At 39.3% G+C, this 21,504-nt stretch overlaps 1 protein-coding gene across 4 annotated transcripts in view; it reads right to left on the bottom strand.

The window, feature by feature from the left end:
- CCDC88C (coiled-coil domain containing 88C) overlaps positions 1-21,504 on the bottom strand; it is a 100,894-nt gene that overhangs the window by 9,171 nt on the left and 70,219 nt on the right. For 3 of the 4 annotated variants that reach the window (XM_027885314.1, XM_027885315.1, XM_027885316.1), the window contains exons 14-25: positions 19,568-19,705; positions 17,061-18,131; positions 14,736-14,863; positions 13,723-13,864; positions 12,936-13,118; positions 12,405-12,566; positions 11,016-11,293; positions 6,261-6,404; positions 4,664-4,850; positions 4,295-4,440; positions 2,996-3,085; positions 1,985-2,226 (exon numbers count right to left, since the gene is read on the bottom strand). In XM_027885314.1, coding sequence (XP_027741115.1) covers positions 1,985-2,226; positions 2,996-3,085; positions 4,295-4,440; positions 4,664-4,850; positions 6,261-6,404; positions 11,016-11,293; positions 12,405-12,566; positions 12,936-13,118; positions 13,723-13,864; positions 14,736-14,863; positions 17,061-18,131; positions 19,568-19,705 — 2,911 coding nt within the window. Of the gene's footprint in view, positions 1-119; positions 379-1,984; positions 2,227-2,995; positions 3,086-4,294; positions 4,441-4,663; positions 4,851-6,260; positions 6,405-11,015; positions 11,294-12,404; positions 12,567-12,935; positions 13,119-13,722; positions 13,865-14,735; positions 14,864-17,060; positions 18,132-19,567; positions 19,706-21,504 lie in introns of those variants that run through there. The other variant, XM_027885317.1, reaches the window with a different exon arrangement.

Below are 21,504 nucleotides of genomic sequence, written 5' to 3'. Positions count from 1 at the left end.
TGCAATAGTGATTCATCTTCTACAGAAAAACTTAAGTCCATGTTCACTAATCTTTGCTTGTATTTAGAGTACTGTAAAGACATGCTGAGTGTTTCTATCAATGTGCGTGTTCTTTTAAGGTGTGTGGGATTTTTTTTTTTTGTTTGTTTGTTTTTTTAATATTTGTCAGAAATAAATGAAGAAAAATGCTAAAGAGAAGGTGTTAGAAAACTCCCAATTCCGGGAAAGAAAGAGGTTCATTAGGGGAGGATGGGATGTCGGAAGAAGACCAGAACCGGAGCCGATTAGAGAAAGATTGATGATTCGATGGAGACTTAGGAGACTTTTCTTTATCCTTGCTTTTGCTTCTCAAAAAGGCAATCTTTTTGCGCAGTGCAGCTAAATTGTTATCACCCAGGTATCCCAAAAAGAAGAAGAAAAAAGGGAAAATAAAAGCATTGTAAATAAAACACAGATCAAAGACTACATAACCAGTAAAAACAAAAAAGCTAAACAACGACTAACACCTATATTGGAGGACTGATGAACGCATAGTTAATCATAGCTAATCTGACTCAGATTAATGCATAGATTAACACATACACATAAACTATATGCAAGTCCTTTAAGAAATTACTGTTAAATCACCTAAAATGTTTTTACTTAATAATATAAAATCAAGTAGGTGTGTGCGTTACTCAGTGATAACATACTCAAATGTCCTAGATGTCTTCTAGGCTTGAATACTGATGGCTCCTGGACTCCACATAAGTGTGTTTCACATAAGTAAGTGTGTTTCACAGAACATCAAAACAAATGAAGTCTCAAACACTTTGTTTTTTCTCTGGCACTCCACAAGGGCTGTGGTTCTGTGGAAACCCAAGCCCAAATTCCCATGTTGAAACCTGGATGCGTGTTAAACCCTCAGCATCCAGAATCACATGGATGATCTGAGACACGCATTTTTATTTTAAGTGAATAAACGACCTCAAAGAATTTGAATGGGTAGAGAGAAATATAAAATCCAATCAAAACAAAAGCTTCAGACAGACAGATACTTGCAGTAGTTTATAACAAGGGTTCTACTTTTTTCAGCTGCTTCCCTTCCGTTTCCCACACTCCGCAGTGGGAAGACAGAAATTATAATTCAAGTCAAATATCAAATATCAAAATTGGTTCTGGAAAAGTATTCCTGAAGGACAATAATCTATATATAGAAGCTGACAGCAGTGCTCTCAGTAGAATAAACAAAGCTTGGGATATACATTACCTTTAATATGGATGACAGAGTATTTATTTTGAGGAGCTTTCATTTAATTTTCCCATTATTAGGAACACCTGATTTACTGTATAAACTAACTAAACAGAAAAAGAAATCATTCCATCTTCCTTACGTTTGTCTTAGTGTTCAAAAACCAAAAAATCATTTCAACATTTTACATTAAGAAATCCCTAGTTTGATTCAAAGCCAAAACACGGCAAAGTCCTCCAAAATAACCAGGTTACGCTAAATTGGCATTTGCCATGTTATTTGTTTTGCATGTGCACCACCTGCTGGCAGTGGCTGTCAGCCAGATCGTGCCCATTAAATGAGCAGCCTCTGCTCCTGAACCACACACTATTTTATGATCCTGCTTTAAACTGAGACTGCTTTGCTGCAAAACCCCACTAAATGAAATATTTCAACCAACTTATTCAGTAACATGCAACACATTCGGGCAAATCAAGAACTTTATACAGAACCTGAAGGAAGAAGTACTAGATAAAAGGAAGAAATCAAATTAAAACCAACCTCCTACCTTCTCCATTTTACTCCAATTTTTACTTTACAGTTTTTTGCTTACTAATACTTTTAATTTACTAAAAACACCCCAACAAAACAAAACAAACCCCAAACACTAAAACCCCCCATAAAATATAATGTGACTGAATATTAACATATCCTACATATTAAATATTTTTAAAATATTTTTCAGCTCCTGATTTTAGGCTGGGCATTCCTTACCTTTGTTTGAAGAACCCCCAGGGTTCTCTCTCTCTTCCATAGGGTTTGACCCTTGAGAGGTATTATCCTGAGACTCGTGTTGATGTTTCAATTTCTGGGAGGCAGATGGAGAGTTTACCATCTCTGGGGATTCAGAATGCCATGTGGGGCTTTCTGCTGCTGGTTTCAACCTCTCCCTTGCAGTCTCCTTCTTTGGCTTGATTAGTTTGACTAAGGCTCTGGCTCCAATCCAGTGGTTTTTTCTGATAAAGCAGGTTTTGTGAATGGAATTCAGAAAACTCTACAAGAAATACTCCCCAAAGAAGTTTACAGCTGTGCTAAAAACATCAAGCCATCCTACATTCTTATTTGTTTACTGTCATGAATTGGTTAAAAAAATGCAGCAAGAATTTCACAGAACTTAAGATCCATTTCTCCCCTGAAGTCAAAAGTACTTTACAGAAATATTTCTTCAGCATGAGAAATGTGAGAAAGACAACTGTTCCCTCTGCTAGAATTCTAAACTACACATATGGACCCACATGAGACATTTTAACAGTGTGAAAAGCTCTACTACAGGAACAGACTGAGGAAGAAAGAAATCAAAACCACTTTAAAGTTGAATCTCTCTCTTTGCCAAGGCTATCAGTCAGAGCTATGTATAGTGGAATTAGCTTGGCTCTTTTTTGTTGCTTTTAATATAATTTTTAGAGTCCTTTCTCACTAACAGATTGCTTATCCCCTTTGAAAGAGCATCTCTGGAAGCTCCTAGTGCTGCTTAGTCACCATATTGGGAGTAAAATGGCTCTTTCACAATTAATATTGTTTCAGATTGCTGTATTAATACAGAGGGCCCACATGAGGTCCTGTGCTCTACATTAACACAACCTGCTGCTTCAGGGAATAACCTGCTGAGTTAGAGTGAAGATTGCCCCTATTTAGATTAAGATTCTGTTATCCCCAGTTAAAGAAAGCCCTTTCTCACTCTCACAAATGTGTACAACAGCAGAACTGAATCCATGTGGGACTTACTTTTTTGGAGCAGGATCATAGAACTTGTACTGATCCATTATCTTCTCTTCAAGTTTTTCCTTGTGTCTCCTTAAGGCATTCAATTTATCACTGTGAGGGGGAAAAAGCATTCTGAATCAACTGTATGAAATTAAGCATAATCAAAAACCTGAAGACCAAGAGCCACCAAAAGAGAAAAGAAACTGAAATGCTTTCCTATCCCAAACCTTCAGAACCCTACGGAGCTCATTCACACTGTTTACAAAGTGCAAATGTAAAAGTCTACCAAATCTGCTGATGGATTATTTTTGTGCAATAAGCACGAAGGGTGAAAGAACAACAGTAGATGGTGGTGCTAGATTACTCACTAATACCTCAGTCAGAGTTTGTCTGGTGGGTGTTAAGATGAATTATATCTTTTACTCATTATTTTATTAACCTACACAGTGGAAGTTAGCAAATCTTATTTTCATTCAGGTAGTAGGCCAAATGTACCTCCATCACAGAACTGTCAAACACCGAGATAAACGTGTTAGAATACATCTGAACCATATTCAGCCAATTTCAGCAAACAATTTCTAAAATTTCAACTATATAATCCAGCACTGATACAAAACTCAACTCAGTAACTCCCACATCATCCTGATGTGCTTAGATTAAAAATTCTTAGGATTGAGAACGTTTTTTTCCTTCTTTCATAACAGTAACAGAAATTCACTTGCAGAGAGAATAGGATTCTTTCTAAATGTACAGTGTCTTTAAGCAGAGTATCTCACTTGAATGTGTCACACTGCACATGAAGGATGCAGCAATGTACGTTCATACATGCATCCTTGAAAACTACATCAAAGCAGATACTTCTTAAAATGCAAGCAACAAAAACTAGAGGAGAATGAATATTTGCTATTCTTCACAAACTAAATATAAAATGACTCTCATAAGACTAAATTTTTGTTGCAATTCAGCTGTCTTTCAAACTCTTTCCAAGCTTTCCAAAACCACTCTTTGAGAACTACCACTGAGTTTAGCATTCCATCTTTTACAGCTACATTTTCCACATAGGTTGATCTATATTATTTGAAAAGAGCTCTGCTTACCCAGGTGACTCCTGAACATTCCTTTGCAGTAAGACAATGTGAAGAAATTTCGTGCCTTCTCCCATTACTTGTATCTCCCACTTAAACACCCCCTCTTCCAGCCAGATATCAAGTAGACCTATCATTCTGCTTCCTGTCCTTCTACTCCTGATAGATGATTTGTATTCTTTGTTTGCCTAGATGGCCTTTTTAGGTTTCACAATTCAAACCTCTTTTTTCTTACATGTACTGTTTCTGTTCTTCATGATACTGCTCCTTGCTCTCCATGGTCTGCTCCAGTAACATCTGATTCTGCTGGCTCAGCATCTGAATCTGACTCAGGAGATGATGGTTTTCTTCTTCCAGATTTCCCTTCAGACGTGACAGCAGCTATTAAACAAGACAAATTAATCTCTCCTCTGATCTGGCTTCCCTGGAGTGCACTATAATCAAGCTAACACAAAAGCATGGCAACTCAGGATAAAAATCCATAAACTTTGGGGTGTTGTCATATAGTTTGACCTTTCATATATAGCATGTCAAAAACTTCACACGATGACAGTCAGTTCTGTAACACAAATGCAGCAGTAGCTGCATACCCATAGCTACTCACCTCACAGTGGTTGTCCAGCTTGGTCAGAGAGATATCCATGGACTGGTGCTGCTCCTTCAGCTCATCGTAGCGAGCTTGCCAACGATTCAGCTCCAGCTGAGAGTTATTCAAGGAAGTTTTCAGCTCTTTAGTGTGTGAATGCAGCCCTTCATATTCTGCCTTTAGTTGGCTGTGCAAGAAATTCACCCTAAACATGAAGAAGCCAGCAGACTTGTGAAGGACACTTCACAGAAAGGACCTCATATTCAAAGACCACTCCACCAGTTTGCAGCTGTCACTGAATCAAATCTAGTTCCAAAGAATAACTCCTAAGGACATTTTTATTCTAAGCATATAACAGAATTTTATTAGGAAATAGTGACAGCATTATAAAAAACTTCAAATCTACAAAGGAACTGAAAAAAAAATACATGAAACATAAAACTTCTATTTCCTCAATATGTAAGAAACACACAACAAATTTCTGAGGCACAATGTATTTGAGAGTATTAAAAGGTAGCTCTGCTTGGCAAAAATAAACACTCACAGGTTATTTTTTTTATCCTGATGCGTAAAAAATGAGCATTTAAGTGTCCTGAACTGTGAAACCCTGTAGTATTCTAAGATGATACTGTGGCATTCTTTTACAGCTTTTGATAAATCTAAAAATGTCTACAAATCATGAAGATATAAATAAATAGATAATTAAAAAAGATTAGGTTCTGTGTCTGCTGACAGATCAGCTAAGCCTGGCTCTTTGCCAGCATTGCAATCAACATTTTACAACATCTTCCTTTGTCCCTGAGAAACTGAGTTAGAAACAGCAAACCTGAGGAAACCTCCTCTGCAGTGTTCTGAAGTACACTTGTACAATTGTAACTCGACTTAACATGTGACTTTTAAATATGATTCAATCTGACATTGCTTTAACTTGATAAAGTCTTGGCCCCTTACTCGTACCAAACTGTTTCTCAAAACACCTTTGTAGCATGAACAGTGGCAAGGATATAGGGATCCTGGTGTTTTACTGCTGCATTATGTAGAGTCTGGATGCTGGATCTCAAAAGGGGTTCTGCCATGAGTTACCAGCTACCCAGTGATCATGAGCCACTAAGCCTGCTTTTAGTAACAGAAACGGCAGGTTTTTTCTAGGCAGCAGAAAATAAATAATGGTAGGTAGCTTCTAGAGCTAAATCATATTGTGTAAAACTCATAAACTAGCTGTCCTTAAGGGGAAAAAAACCAGGTTAAGAACCACTTCACAGAATTCTAGATACTATCAGGGTGGTTGGGCATTTGTCGTTCCACCTAAAGGTGCTTAGAAACAGCCAATTGCAATAAACACCTGTGACTTGAACCACACCTTTGTATGTCCCAGGATCAGACCATGTCTGAAGCACCAAATAACAGTAGTTGATGAGTGTTCATGAAGCTGATAAACCTTAAGTGAGTTAAAATTATTTAATTAATAAGACAGAAATTGAGAAAAAAGCAGATACACTAATGAAGGTATTCTGGAGTTACAGTCAACATCTGGAATTACAGTCAACACAGCAAAACAACCACTGTTTGCATAATTGACTTTTTAATCTTATAGAAATTAGAGAAGGAACCATACCTGTCCAGTTCCTCCCTCAGCTTCTGATTTTCCCCAGTGGTTATTGCATTTGATCTTCTCTCTTGTTGCAGAACCTCTCTCTCAGTTTTTAAAACTAATTCCAACTCTTCCAATTCTGCCTTGTGTTTCATTAAACTGTTGTATCTGCAAAAGGAAGAGTAGCATACTCTCAGCTTTCATTTAAGCATTTTCCTTCCTCTGGGTTAAGATTTTTAATGGGTAACATCAAAAGGACCAGAAAGCATTTTTCTTCCTGCCTGCCTAATTTCATCCACATTTGCAGTTAAACATCTACCAAGGCTGAAGATTTCCACACTATGCATGAGAATTCAGCTTAGTATACAAGTCAGCAGAGAGAGCTTCAAGAAAAAAAAAAAATCAAAAAAAGCAGCATTTTTTTCAGCAAACTAGAGCACAATTGCCAGAATCTTGCTTCAATTCCAGATTCTGGTCATTTGGTAAAAAATATGAGATTCTCCAGAGTGAGTGGAAACTGCACCACTAAACTGGAATCCCATTCACTAATAATTGTCAGTGGCAGGTGTCAAAAACCTGACTAAAAAGCAGCAGACAAAAAGCAACAAGAAAGTAGTGCTGTGAGTTTATTAGGCAACAACCTAATGCATATTAGTTTATATGCACAGGTAATAGCATCCTGCATAGGTACTAATCTCCTGCATATTCCAGACAGGTGATGAGGAGAGTATCAGTGAGCTGACAGCAAAACACCTTTAAGCAGAGGCTGACTCACCTGCCTGAGTGGCTCTACTTGTTCACTAGTGAGAAAACCAAGAGCAACGTTGGTGCTTGCATCCAGGCTGCCACTGTTATTTGGTTTATGTAACTTGTGCATAAACCACTCCCCAGGAGATGGGTAGAGACAGAGGGCTGATGCCATCAACTCTGTCTTTAATTTTGACCTGTGGAATGCTAAAGTAACAGAGGTGTGGAACAACTCCCCTGATATTTGGCACAGGCAAATATTAGGCAGGCTCAGCCTCTCTGAGGTGCTACACCACCTGCATTCAGAAAACGCTGCAAAGAATGAGGTGGATTGAGATCACTTCACAAAACAGCAAGCTGTTCCCAGATTTTTTTTACTCTTGTGGCCTCTGTCAGGATCTGTGCCCATACACACACCAGCAGAGGCCTCTGGGGACACTGGTGCAGCGAATGTCAAAAGTCATCAGCACATTTTTCTGTGACTGTGATAAAAGGATATTGGCCCATCTGTGTCAGTAATGGAGAAATATTCTTCTAAGCAATTTTAAAACAGAAATGAGGAGAAAGATGCAGCATTGCTTAAAAAGCTAAAGAGAACAAGCATCATATTCATAATTTTTCATGCCAGCAGGGATGAATGCAGAGCACAGTTACTCTGCAGTCATGAAAACTCCAAAACAAAACCAAAACCAGCACACAGCACCAAATACACTGACTCCTGCCAACTTGTTTTTCTTTCAGGCTACCATTCCCTTCATCCCAGGGTCAAATTACAGCCTGTCCCAAATTCCAGTCCATTGAAGGGCCACACAGAAAAGTACCTGTCTCCCAGACAAAAGCTGCTTTATGCTATTCATTCCTAGTAACAGCAGTAGACTTTAATTAACCTTATTTATTTGTTTTCTTCCTCCATTCAGCTCTGGGACATTTAAAATTCAATGTCTGTACAACAAATGGAAGAACCTGAAAGCAGAGGAAGGTTTCACATCCCTCTCCAAGAAGGATTTTAGACAGACTGCGTGCCAATCCAGAGTATGAGAAGACAAACTCCGCAGTCAGTCCTCTGGCAGAGATGATCGCGGCTGCCTCTGCAGAAACTGTGTTGTAAATTCTTCTGCCATTTCTGTATGATAGGGCTACTCTGTTCATTTTTATCCAAGCTCTCTGTTTTTTAAGGAGGGTTACTTAAGGGAAGCAGCATACTGGTCCAGTTTTACCAGCCTGGCCCAGCACCACAGGCTGCCACACTGAGCCTGAGGCAGACCACAGCTGCACTCCTAGTTGTTAGATGAAAGGTAAGAAAGAGGAGACTGTGCAAAAATGCACATGGTTCTGCATCTCCAGAGCTCTAATGAAATCATCAGGCAAAATTTTCTTGTACTCCAGATTCAGCACCAGAGTCCACCATTTGAGCACAACCTGTGCAACCTGACAACTCTACCACCAGGGACAAGGTTACCCATCCTGTTGACTACTCAGCACTCATGTGTTTTTTTAAGCTTAAGGCTCTTGGACAGAAGGATTTAAAAAAACACATGCATATGGAATCCGCTTTTGCTCTGATACAATTCATTCCTAGGACTGAACAATCATATTCCTCTTTATTCCTTTTGGCTTTCACTCTTTCTACTGTTTTTTTAGGAGGGTAGGTGTTTGTGACTGAGAGAACTTAAAAAATGGTCAGCTATGATAAAGAGCATATGGCAATAGGAACCCAGAAAAATAATTACCAGTCAGCACTGGTAACACAATAATACAACTCCATGCAATATGCAACCCTCCACAGCAGGGATTGTTCTTCCAGTGTCTCTGCAGGATTAGACTTCCCCAGAGTAAGCTACAAAGAAATACTCAAGGATCTGTTAATCAATCATAGCTAGCAAGTTATTACCTTCCCTTAGTAACGTGCAGTATGCAAAGCAATTTTAAAGTGCAGCAGGAGAGGCCAGCCTTTCTGTGTCAGTCAAACATCGCAAAGTCAAAAAAATGCTATTAATGGTAAAAGACCCCAGCATACTAACTGTCCTTTTACTGCTTAGTCAAAACCCACACATCTGTGGTTTGCTGGGCTATGACAGGCCATTTCACTGCAGTTACACACAACCCATTATTAAATCCACACTTTGGTGTTAATACTGTGCAGACAGAATCAAGAGAGATTTGATGAAGTTTGCTCAGGTGCAGAAAATATTCTGTGGTTAGAATGCATCAGAGTGAACAAACCCTGGGGACTTTGGCTGTACACAGTGCTAGGTGTTCACACACTAGCTAAAGTTGCTGCGGATTTTTCTCGATGAGCTGCAGTCACAGCTTTGTGCAGAAGTGTATGCCTTAAGCACCCTAACTATGATTACAGCACTGTCACCAACCGAGAAAAAACAATTACCCTGGACTTGTGACAAGCAAAACACCGCACAAGAAAACTTCTTGGCTGCACTGAGCTGCTCTGGGGAATATTTAGCAGGTGGTGCATTCTAGTTGAAGTTGAAAGTGAGATATTCCATTTTAGCAGTTAAATGCCTTAGAGTAGCATAAGAAAACAGTTTTCTTATAGCTGTTTTTTTTAACTTTCTCCCTTCTGCTCCCTCAGCATAGCATATGATGGAGGGAGAACAAAACACACACTCAAAAACGTGGCTGTTTCCTGACAAGTCAAATGGAGACACAGGTTGTCCTTGGACAAATCACCTTGATAAGTATCTTTTGAGGCTGATCTGCTGAGGAGGACAGTGCACTCTTAAAACTGCCAAACTCAACCTGCTTTGAGTTTAGAGAAGGCCACCATCTGCTCCCCTGCAACATCTCCCACTGGCAGTCAACATCTCAGAAACAGTAGTCCAAATTGTTATTCATTACAGTGGTGATTGGAGCACTTATTGCTACAGATAACCTATTCTTTGAGAAATATTTTTTCCTTAAGCTAGAACTGTTTAATATTTGATACTCATCAAGCAAAGAAAGAACACTGCCTTAACACACTGCAGCAGTGTGATAATCTCAAGCAAAGCCTGAACAAACGAGAACCATTAATCAGTCTGAGAGAGACCTGGTAAGCAGGAATAGTGTTTGTGAAATCACTTACAGCTCATTTAGTCGACAGCCAAGCAGCTGTCCTGTCACACAGCCCCAGTGGATATTTTAATCACAACAGGTTTATTTCTGTACTTTATAAAAATCTACCACACATTTTATTTGCCAGCTCCTTACTAGTGCCAGTTTTCAGTCCACCATCAAGGGTCACTACTGAGTTGCTCTGAACCCAACTCATGATCTTACATGGAAATGAAACCTAAATACAAGTGTATGGAGGAAAATCACTGAAATGTGTAAGAAAAGTTTCGAGAGGCGAGCAGAGCAGAATTTATGTAGTAGAACATTATGTATATTGTTCAATCCACACACAATTGTCAGAAAATGACAGTGATTAGAGACTAAACAATAAACAGATTACTGATTCCCTAATTCAATTGAAAGGCCTGAAGTAAAAGCTTTAGAATGTGAGAACTAGAAGAAAATAAGTAACACATCACTATCTCCTAGCTGGGTTAATGGCTTCCATCAGAGAGCCTCCTTTGACATGGCATTGATGCCACACACAAACTTTGATGATTTAAATTTCTCAAGATACATACTACTCACACGTGGGCAACTACCTATCTGACTTGCAGACTTCATGATGAGAAGAGATACCGTGCACAGCAGAACTGGGAAAATCTTTTCAAAGTTTCACGTTATTATAGCACAAATCTTTAAATGCAGTAAAGGCATTTAAGCTACTTCTGACCAAGGATTCACAAATACCCGAGCCCATGGTTACTAAGTATCACCAGTCACCTCTGGTCTGCCACCTTTAGAGTCTAAAATCTATTGGCTAGAGCTTTGCAATGTCCTAATGACAGCAAGAATGAGAGGACACTTTTTCAGAGGAACAACTTAGTAATTTCTGTTTGAAAGTGTAGACCAACAATTAAGGCAAAATTTATAACATGGGCACATTCGGACTACATTTATACCACTGAGCAGTGAGCCTACCTCTCACCCAAACCTTTGTGCTCCAGATCCAGGTTTTTGTGTAATGTTTTCAGGCAGCTGTGCTGGTTTATTAGCATTTCATACTCTGCAGACTGCCGTTCATGCAGTGAAGCAAGGTGTTCGTGGTCTTGAAGCAATGACTCATACTCTGCTTTCAGCTGCTCCTTCTGTTTTAGTAGATTTTCATTCTCATTCTCCTTGGCTGTCTGCTGATTTTGGAGCAAAGCATTCTGGGCCATCAGTGAAGCGCTCTGGGAGCTGAGAGTTGAATTTTCTACCTAAAGTTTCTCAAATAAAAAGAAAGTATTACTTATTCACATCTACTGGTACACACAACAAACATTTTGTAGAACCTTGTATCCACATAGTTAGTCAAGAATGCATCCATTGTCTGGTAGACTTAAGACATTTATCAAAAATTTGGCATCATTTTGGTATTACTGTTGGTATTATGCATCTCATAAAACCACGCTATCAGCAGTATGAAAATTATCAAAATAACCTCCAAATTGTTTTACTAGAACTTCTTGAGCGTGAAGGCAAAGATGAGCTGGAATACTCACAACTCAATTGCTTCTCAGACAATGACGTACAAAGTCAAAAGTTACCCCACATTTATGTACAGGTAATGAAAGCTTAAGTTCACCCAAACTCAAAAATATTAACTGCATCACTATGTATGTGGACAGTACTTCTAACAAGTCTGGTTTCAGTAGACAAGTAGTGCAGTGATTTTATGTGTTGCTATTATTACTCAAATACAGGTGAGAAATAAAGAGAACAACAACAAAAAAACCTCTAACATGCAAGAGGAAAAGCTTGTAAAGCAAAAGTCACAACAAAAAAAATTAGAGCTAATCCAATGTTGTCCTTTAAAACTGGTCTCTTTCCCAGGCTAAGTTTATTTTTTCAAAGTTCAAGTGAGTTTTAAGAGTATCTATATTCCACTGGTAACTTTGACATTTCATCTGAAAGTATGAAAACTGTGATTGGAACTCTTTGCTATAATGACTCCTGGGAGTTGATTTGTGTCCTCTTCCCATTTCTTCTAAGCTCTTTCACAGGCATAGCATTAACAGAAAAAAAAAGAACAAAGTTCTTTTATTTTAGAAGTGCAGCCTCTGGAGTAACACATCTGGATTTTACTGTATTGTTTTTAACAAATTCTCTCTAAATACACCTTCTTGCTGAAGACAGCTCCCAGGTATTAGCTACAAAGCCCATTTCCCTCCTAGCTTGGAGACATTTAGACCTCAAACTAAGCTCCACCTTATGGGCCTTACCTTTACATCAGCCTACCAACACAAACATTTACTTATTAGCTGTCATCATCTACACTACTATAATCAAATCCAGTATCCTGGCACAGAGATGCAAGGTTGTCCTGACCTGGAGTTTGGCTGTCTGTGTCTGCAGGGCAGTATTGTGCTCCTGAAGGAAGACATTTTGCTTCTGTAGTGTCAGGATTTGATTGTTGAAGGAGACATTCTGTGTTTCCAAATGCTTTAGCTGTTCTTTAAGGAGCTGCTTCTCAGTATGCAGGGCTGCGTTCTGAAAGAGAGAATGCACTGAAGGGTGACAGGAAAAAAAGAAACAGCTGTCCTGATCATCTGGAGTCCTATCAAAGATAAGAATTAATTAGTGATGACCATTCTGCAACAAACATGCAAGAGCAAACTCTTCCCGGCACTAAATGAAGGTAGGACAGATGTTATACACGGGATCAATCCCTGCAAAGGGACACGAGACACATGAAGCATTTAAGTCCCATGAAGTCCTAAGAGACTTCCAAGGGATTTGGTAGGCTTAGGCTCCAGAAAACCCACCAGATTCCTTTAAGTTCAAAAATTCGGTTTCCAGCAACCCATTCTTGATCACAAGAGAAGTCTATGAGCTAAGAGGAAACAGGAGAAGGCTTACATTCCTTTCCAGTTCAATTGCCCTGTCCTTCAGTTTCAGCAGCTCTGTGGTAGCCTCTTGGTGCCCCATTTCCAATTTCTCATTCGTTTGCTGGTTGAGTTCCTCTGCTGAACACCTCAGTGACTTCTGGTCATATTGCCCATCCTGTTGAGTCTGCTTAAGTGCATCAAAATCCTTCTTCATCTACAAAGTCAACAAGCAACAACCTTCAACAATGAGTGAACTGGGATTACGTGTTAATAATAAAGGGATATGATGCTCCTCTCTTGCACTGTACAGACTTTCAAAGTTTCAACAACACTCACTGCACAGATGGGGAAACTGAGACACAGAAAGGAAGAAGAATCCACATCTCTTGTCCTCCAGTCAGGTGCCCTTTGACTCAAGGTCACTGTCACCTAACAAATAGGCTGTTCCTACGTGAGATGTTTCAAATGCAGCCTTCCTCAGCCTATGTTTCCACTAAATAAGGTAGAGAAACAAGACCATGGCAATGAAAAAAACCTCATGGGAAAACAGACCTGCAACAAGCGATTGCGCAAAAACCCCCTTCTGCTGTGCCCCTAACCCGAAATTTTTTATTAATTTGGTGTCATTATATAGAACAGGACAAGAAAAGGTAGTCCAGCCAAAAAGGTTCTTGGGAAGCATGTGCATGGGGAGGGACAGAGCTGACCTGTTCTTAAAAACAAAACAAGAAACTCCACAAAAAGCCCTCAAAAAATCCCCAAACATGTTAATGTGCAGAATTGCAATGTGTACAATTAAAAGTCACTTAACCTCTTACCATATTTAGATCATTCTGTAACTGCTGGTTCAAGTTCAGAGAGTCTTTCACTTGAGCTTCCAGCATTGCAATCTTTTCCTCTTTCAAAGCTAGTGTTGATTTTAGTGCTGATTCAGTTTTGCTCTCCAAAACCTTGTATTTTCTGAAAAACACAAGAACAGCTCTCCGATTCTGCCACCAGTATATGAGCCACCATCTACATAGCAGATTTCTCCTTTACCCATTCTAAATCTCACTCCATATTAAATTACATGGGCTCTACTCTTCAGGAAAATTATTTCCTCTACTGCTGCAGATTGTTACTGATAGATTATAGCTGGAGAACTTGCTTTTGGAAAATCCAGACAGTTTTAATAGAGGTAACACCAGCATGGTTGTACAGAAATATCAAAGAGTTACGTAACTTGAAAAAAAAAGTTTTTCTCTTTTTGCCCTAATTACCATACAGAAATTTCTTCTCTTTTTATATTGTTGACAAGGAGAAAAATTCACAGTCTATAGACTCCTATGACATGGGTATGTTTCTCTAATTAGGTCTTACCAAGAAGCCTATATACACGTGGGTTGTTGTGTTGGGGTTTTCTTTGTTCATCACTGTAAGATTTGCAAAGGAATTTCTTGCAATCAGGAATTTCTGAGGCAACATCTATGTTTATATTAACAAGTGGCTGGATCACCAATTACATGGATTAATGACAGACACTGTTGAATAGACACTGTTCTTACTTGTAAAGAGACTATGAAGAAAAATATACACTGAAATAGCTACTCTGCTGGGGAGTACAGAGGAACCATAGAAACACTGCTATCAGGGAGAGAGAAAATGGCATTTCTTCCTTCCACCCAAGAAAACAGTTTGCAAAACCTACAGTATACTGCCAAGCTTGGCTCAGAAAAATATCCAAAATTGTTACAGGCAATTGGAACAAGACAGATGAGAGCCAAAAAGAAAGGCAAAGGGCTTGAGTTAGGCTGAGTTCAAAAGAATAATGAGGAAAGCTCAGTTTCCTTACGTGTCATCATTGCCACTGTCATCCTCTAGTAGCAGCTCTTTGTTCAACCCTATCTTCTCCAGTTCCTGGCTCAGTTTGTCTAGCTCACTGGACAACTGTTGACTCTTCAGCTTCTCCAGGACCAAATCCTGTAACAGCACCAACATGATTAGTTGCTCTGCAAAGGGTGGTGATAATTGTCCAGCACTATATACGCACTTTATAAAGTACTGAAAAAGTCATAGGATAAAATCTTAGTTTCAAGCAGGTCTGCTAAAATTCTTCATCAGTGACAGCTGAAAGCAGAATCAAACTGACTGCTTTTATTTACAGGTTACTTGAAATGAATTTGTAGAATGCTTCTTTTGGCCTTTGTCTCACTCACTGAATTACTTCAGCCAACGCTGGCATCGTGCCCACCTGCCAAAAGAAGGAATGTGTGTGGGCCAGGAGACACCCCATCTTTGTGCCACAGAGAGATGTGTGCAGGGACACCAGCAGAGGGAGTTCCCACCTCTAAGCTAAGACAAAAAGCCCTGCCAGCACTGGCACATACACAGAGGAGTGACAGGACTTCAGGATGAAAGTTTGCTGAGATAATATGGCTAAGATGGTATTTCTGAGGGACTTGGTAACAGGGCCAATAGTGAATAGCACACTGAGTTTGACATACGGTGAATTACTGCCCAAAATTTTAAAAGCATATTTACATTGTAGTCCAAGAAACAGGACAGCTCTGGAGACTAGAGAGCTTGGCCACTTATTCTGGTATCTACTGTTTCAATCTGGTTCCAATTGGGTTTCTTTGGGAAGAAACTTAAGCAGAACCTGACAAGGAAGTCATACAAGGGGGAGACTTGATGGAGCTGTACCAGAAGGTATATTGGGACAATGCTTTGCTGTTATGCCAGTGAAGTGGTCTGTGTGGAAATGGCCTGAGAAGACAATACCAGTCTGCATTTCTGTAAGGAACAAATTCTTTTTGGGGCATGGCTAAATGCAAAGATCCCTACCATTCAAAATTCTCTGAAATACAAGTGTACCATAGAGATCCACATTGCTTGTGTTTCTGCTAAAAGTTTTCCTAAACAAGCCAGGAAGAAAGAACAACAAAGTTACTGAAACACTGCAAGTAAAGAAAAAAAAGGTTATCCTGAATATCAAGCAGAAGGAAGAATAAAATTTTTAAAAATACTTGATTAGAATCTAGGTATTCCATAGCCCCCTGATAGCACAAATTTAGCCATGCATTGTCACATGGTAAGGAAAAAAAGGTATGGTTTTGGGTTAGTGCCAGCCCAATGGTCTGCAAATAGGTCCTTTCAATATCCATGAACTCCTTCTGCAGAACCTATAGAAAGTAACTAAGGAAAAGAAGATGGGCTGCTGCATGGGTCTGCACCACTGGAAATTCGCAAAAGCCTGAGAAGGGAAAGATTAAAAAGCAGCCTTCTCAGAAACGCTATTATTTTATTTATTTTTAAGGAAAGTTGGATAGAAACATAACTTGGGACTGTTTCAAATGTTTCTGATAAGACTTTATATTTATCCTTCTCAAAATTACACTAATGCTTCAAAAAACTACAATAAAACTAAACCTTCAAATAAGTAATTGCTTACTGCATTAGTCTTGCCAAACTTACTTATTTCACTGAGCTACTGCAGCACAACCCTTTTTCCTTTTAATGTTCTTTCACAGGAAAACCTGTTTTTGGCAGGACATCAGCAGCTGGGACAGGTAATGAGAGCAAGTTGCAATAACCTGAATCTGCTCATGTATGAGTGCCCATTAGACTGCCAATGTCCTAATGCTCAGTCCTGGAAGAGATCGCTGCTGCTTGGCACACTCTCACTCTGCAGGGAAGCTTCTGGGGAAAAAACGCAGGAGCTCTAAAGCAGAAACTCAGTGCAGCTTTTACTGAAAGGGTTAGGTTGGTCATCTGGAATGGTTCTTGTCTGTCTCAGAACAGGGACGTCAGTGGGTCCTCAACAAGTGTTCTGACTTCTAGGCTTGATATTCAATCTCCGCTAGTGAAGCTCTCATGCTAGCAAACAATTTTGTGGTCACAGGGTTTGAGAAAGTATCAAAGTATTTGGTTTACAGATGCTACATGGGAGCTGTGTTAAAATCTTATCCTGCATGAAAAAATATGTCATTTTGAGACTGTTGTGGACACAAAGCAGCACACTGCAGGTTTTGGCATGTTCCATTCCCCAGGGCAACACTATCCAGTGATCACTGTTAAGGCTGTGAAGATCTCCTATGGGACAGGTGTCTCCCTCAGGTACCTTTCAGACCTGAAAAAACAACAGCATCATACAACCCAGCAGAATTATTTTGCTTACCTCTCTCAATGTAGCTAGTGTTCTCTTATCAATTGTGACTTGCTTTAGGAGATCTTTATTGTCCTTTTCAAATTCTTTCAGCTTATTAGATGAATCTCTGAATCGAGCAATTTCCTTTTCTAGTGTCTTGTTTTCTTTCTCAGCAACTGCCAACTTTACTGTACTATCATCCAAAATAGCATCTTTCATCTCCACTTGCTGCCAAAGCCGTTTTGTTTCTTTCTCTAGCATTTTTTTGTCTTTCTCAAGCTGAGACATTTCTTGTTCTAGGGCTTTGTTCTCCTTTTCTAACCTCTCTAGCCGTTTGGCAGAAACCTTTAGCTCCTCAAGGTTTCTCTGGAGGACCTGATTTTCACTCTCCATTCCCTGTACTTCTTTTTCTAACTCTTGGATCTTTTTACTGCTGTTCTCCACAATTTGCTGAAGTCTCTGGTTTTCAGAGTTGACACTCTGATAGCTTAGCTCCAGCCTCTCTGACTTCTTGTTCATTGCTTTTAACATTTCCACATTCTTTCTTAAGTCCTCTTTCTCCCTCACCAAATCTTTATTTTCTGCTTCTATTTGTGCCATTTTTGTGCTGGTAAATCTCATGGTCTCCACCACTTTTCTAAGCTCCAGATTTTCTTCATCCAATTGTTTGTTGTCCCTTTCCAGGTCCCCAAGTCGAATGGAAATATTCTGCAGCGTGTCCAAGGATTTTCTTAGCTTCCTGTTTTCCACTTCTAGATCCCCATTCTCCTGCTCAAGAACTTCCACTTTTTCTGTCACTATTTTCATCACTGCTGCCTTCTTTGTGAGCTGTTCATTCTCCCTCTCCAGCCGGTGGAGTTCTTTTTCCATTTCTTCCACTCTTTCCACTTTTTCTCTAACCTGGTCAAAATCCTTTTGCAATTGTTTCTTCTCAAATTCCAGCTTGCTCAGTTTGCTACTTGTCTCGGTGACTGTTTCATGAAGGATTTTGTTCTCTTTTTCAATATCTTTCACTCTTGCCTCGCTGCTCACTTGTGATCTTTGTCTCAGGGATAAGACGACTTGATTAAGGTGATCATTTTCTTGTTTAAGGTCTTGTATCTAAATAAACAGTCACACAAATGTTACTCATCTACCTTACAAATGCAGTACAAATTAGTCCTAAAGCAGACAGATGACTTAACAAAACCATGTCCATTTAATTCAAGACAAATTTTTTTAACAGTTTTCCCAGACTATAACCAAGAACCCAAACTACTGAAAGAACTTGTTACCTCCAGTAACCCACGATTTTCATAAATTGAAAACAGTCCTGCTACTAGCTAAGATGGCTGAGGCAGAAGGAGAAAGGAGACAGAAGACCTTGAAAGAACACTTGGAGAACATGCTTTCTTACAAATCATTCCTAATAAAGGTTATCTTTCTGTCCAATTTTACCTTCAACTTTGGGATCTGAAGACTGAAATTATCTCTGATAAAGTGTCAGAAAGCTCAGAATGCTTGAAAATGTAGAGCAGTTACAGATGTCACTAAGGACACACTTTCTGTAAGGACAGTACATTTCTCCCACTGGTCAAATTTCAGCTAATGCAACTTTAATTTAAACTATAATTTATATTTGATTCTTATACTAAACAACATCCACAGAAATCAAAAGGACTTACACCTGAAAAAAATCCCAATCTGCCCCTTTCTGACAATTGAGGATATTTCTGGTTTTATTTCCTGCCCTACCTTCGAAGCATCTATTTATTCTTGCCACAGAGAGTCTGTATTTGTTTAAACTGAAATGTGAGACTTTGGAGGTAAAGTGCACTTTCCCAGGGAGAAGTCTAGGTAAGAATCCTTCAAGATGAAAAGCACTACATGAATAAGACATTTTGCTATTTAATCTTCCCCTCACAAAAACTTAGAGAAAATTTTAATACAGGTTGAGAATATTCAGACCAGTCCCTAATAATCTATGTCTGTGTTTTCTTCATCAGTCAAATTAATACAGATGATACCTTGCACAAACCTGTAATAACAGAGTTTCCAGGCATTGCACATGAACTGCAGCACAGCAGTAAAAACTGAAGGGCATTTAAAATATCAATCCAGAAGACATAAATGCTTTCTCAGTATCTTTTTTAAACAGGGCAAAAAAGGCTGTGTGGCTAAAAAACCTAAACTAAACTGATCAGGTCATACAGCTGGCAAAAGACCAATCTTCTGCAAAAAAATGGGGATTAATTTGCACATCCCAAATCCAGTTGTTATTCCATTTAGTAAGATCTAGGGGCTTTTTTCCCCAAAGAGAGATGATCTGTCCTTATAAACAGGACAGATTCCCCTACGGTAACAAGAGCAGAAATTAGCAAAACATGCTGGGCTTTTTCACTTGAAGAAGCCTTTAACCTCTATTTGAACAAGTTCAACCTGAATTTAATAGTTCTCAAATTGCTCTATCTCCCTGAGAAAGCCTCATGCTCTAAATGACATCATTAAATTACCACTACTGAGCACATGTTGTTATTTTATATTTGTGAAGTTTGCACCTGTCTGTCTTTGTCAGCTTTTAGAGTCTCCATGACGACTTGTAGCTGTTCTTTATCTTTTATCAGCTCCTCACTCAAGGTTTCCAAATCTTGATTACTTTGCTTCTCTTTTTCAATTTGATTTTGCAACTTCTCAATCTGTGCGGAGAGAACACAGCAAACCATGTCATCCACAGTTTGACACAAAGACTGCTTGCACTTTTAACTTATTTTGAAGACCAGAGAGACATGAGATGGGGACTGTGGCTAAAAGATTAAATCCTTCCCTTTTGCAACTTGCCAGTTTCAGAGGAGGAGAGGGACTGTTTTGTTTTTTTTCACAGTGCCAGGAATCTCCTTCATGCCTATTAAGATCAGAACACATAAGGTATAGCAGCAAAAAATGCTTCATTCACCTGCCTGCCTGAATGCCCTGTTGTGCTCCTGTCAACAGTGATTAAGTTTCTGGTGCTCACCTTTCTGAGGGACTTGCCTCCTCCTAGCCTCTCCATTTCTGATGGTCTTACTCTACCAGTGAATGCAGAGAAAGTTGTTAGGACACTTCAGTGAGCAACAGCATTAAAAAAACCAAAACACTAATCTAAAACAGGAACAGAGGAAAAGCAGTAAAGCCCTGGAGTTACAAGTTGACCTTCCCTCTCCCTGTGCTCTTTTCCCCTGCGGGTGACAATACTGGATTTGAATGATCTGTGAATAAGGCTCCAGTCCTACAATGAACGATGTTTTCATACTCACTCCTTTTTAAAGTTGTACTCATAATGCATGAAGAACTGAAAAGCAGTGGCTCTTCAGTATTTAGAGCCCAGAGGCTCAGAGAGCTAGGTTAGGCTCCCCAAGTCAGGAAGGGCTCCTTTTTAAGCTTATAAAGTTCTGTGAGCACCTACAGCTCTGCACAAGTATCAGCTCATTTTTGTGTTGGTATTATGAATTCTGCCAACAGTGAAAATGTCAGGGAAAGAGGCATTAGACATAACTTACAAGTGGGAAATAGCTGGAGGCTTGGCTCTGCCTATGTCAACACGAGCCTCATTACAGGAAGTGTTTAAACAAGCAGGGGCTGCCCAGATTGGAGATAAGGAGGGCTTAACAGTTAGAAATGTAACCATGCTGAGGTTCACTGGTCTCAAAGGAGCTGTTCAGAGAAAGCTGGAACAAACTCAGTAGCTCTGCAATAGCTGATCTTCATTTGCACTTCACAGAAAACTGGAGGCAAGTAAGACATTACTGTTTACAGCTTATTTCAGTAAGTCAGAAAGGCAGAGAAAACAGACAGGTACTTGGACTGCTACTACTTAACTGTGCCCAAAAGGAGGGTTTTCTATTATTAGCTCCTCAGAAAACCTTGGAAGAAAGGAAAAAGAGATGTATGTGACTTTTCCTTCATAACATCTCCTATTGTACTACCTGAATAATCCTATTTTGGCCACATGATGCTTCTAAGCACTAGATCAGTATATAGACAACCATACTCAACTTTTGGAAGTCTCAGATAGTGAGTGAAATCTCTGCCCACTTAAATGACTTTAGAGAGGCAAGAATTTACTATAGGTATCTCAGGAAAACTGAAAAACAAAACAAAACCCAAGGGCATACAACATTTGAGAAAAACACTTCTTTATCTTTTGTCCTCTGCCTTACACGTTTGACTTTAACAATCCTCAAGAACTGTTGCACTTTCCCCTGCCTACTGTAGCAACCATGTTGCAATGAATCACAGAGACTCTGCCTTTTATTTTCCCTCTCCTTGTTGCACACCCTGCTGTTGACAGGGATACCCTCTAATTGAGAGGATACATGTGTGAGAGAAGTACAAAAACATATTTGAGAAAGGCAAGATTAAAACAAATTCAAACATCTCAAATCAAGATTATTTTACATTTGATGTATCAGGTCTCTGTAAACTGACACTGCTTGTCTTGCACAGACTGAATGCTGCC

This window comes from Empidonax traillii, unplaced genomic scaffold (assembly GCF_003031625.1).
Source record: "Empidonax traillii isolate 1590-97213 ecotype Southwest subspecies unplaced genomic scaffold, ASM303162v1 scaffold164:size861626, whole genome shotgun sequence".
Lineage (NCBI taxonomy): Eukaryota > Metazoa > Chordata > Aves > Passeriformes > Tyrannidae > Empidonax > Empidonax traillii.
The sequence above is the reverse complement of the archived record's forward strand: the minus strand, read 5'-3'. Positions and strand labels throughout refer to the sequence as shown.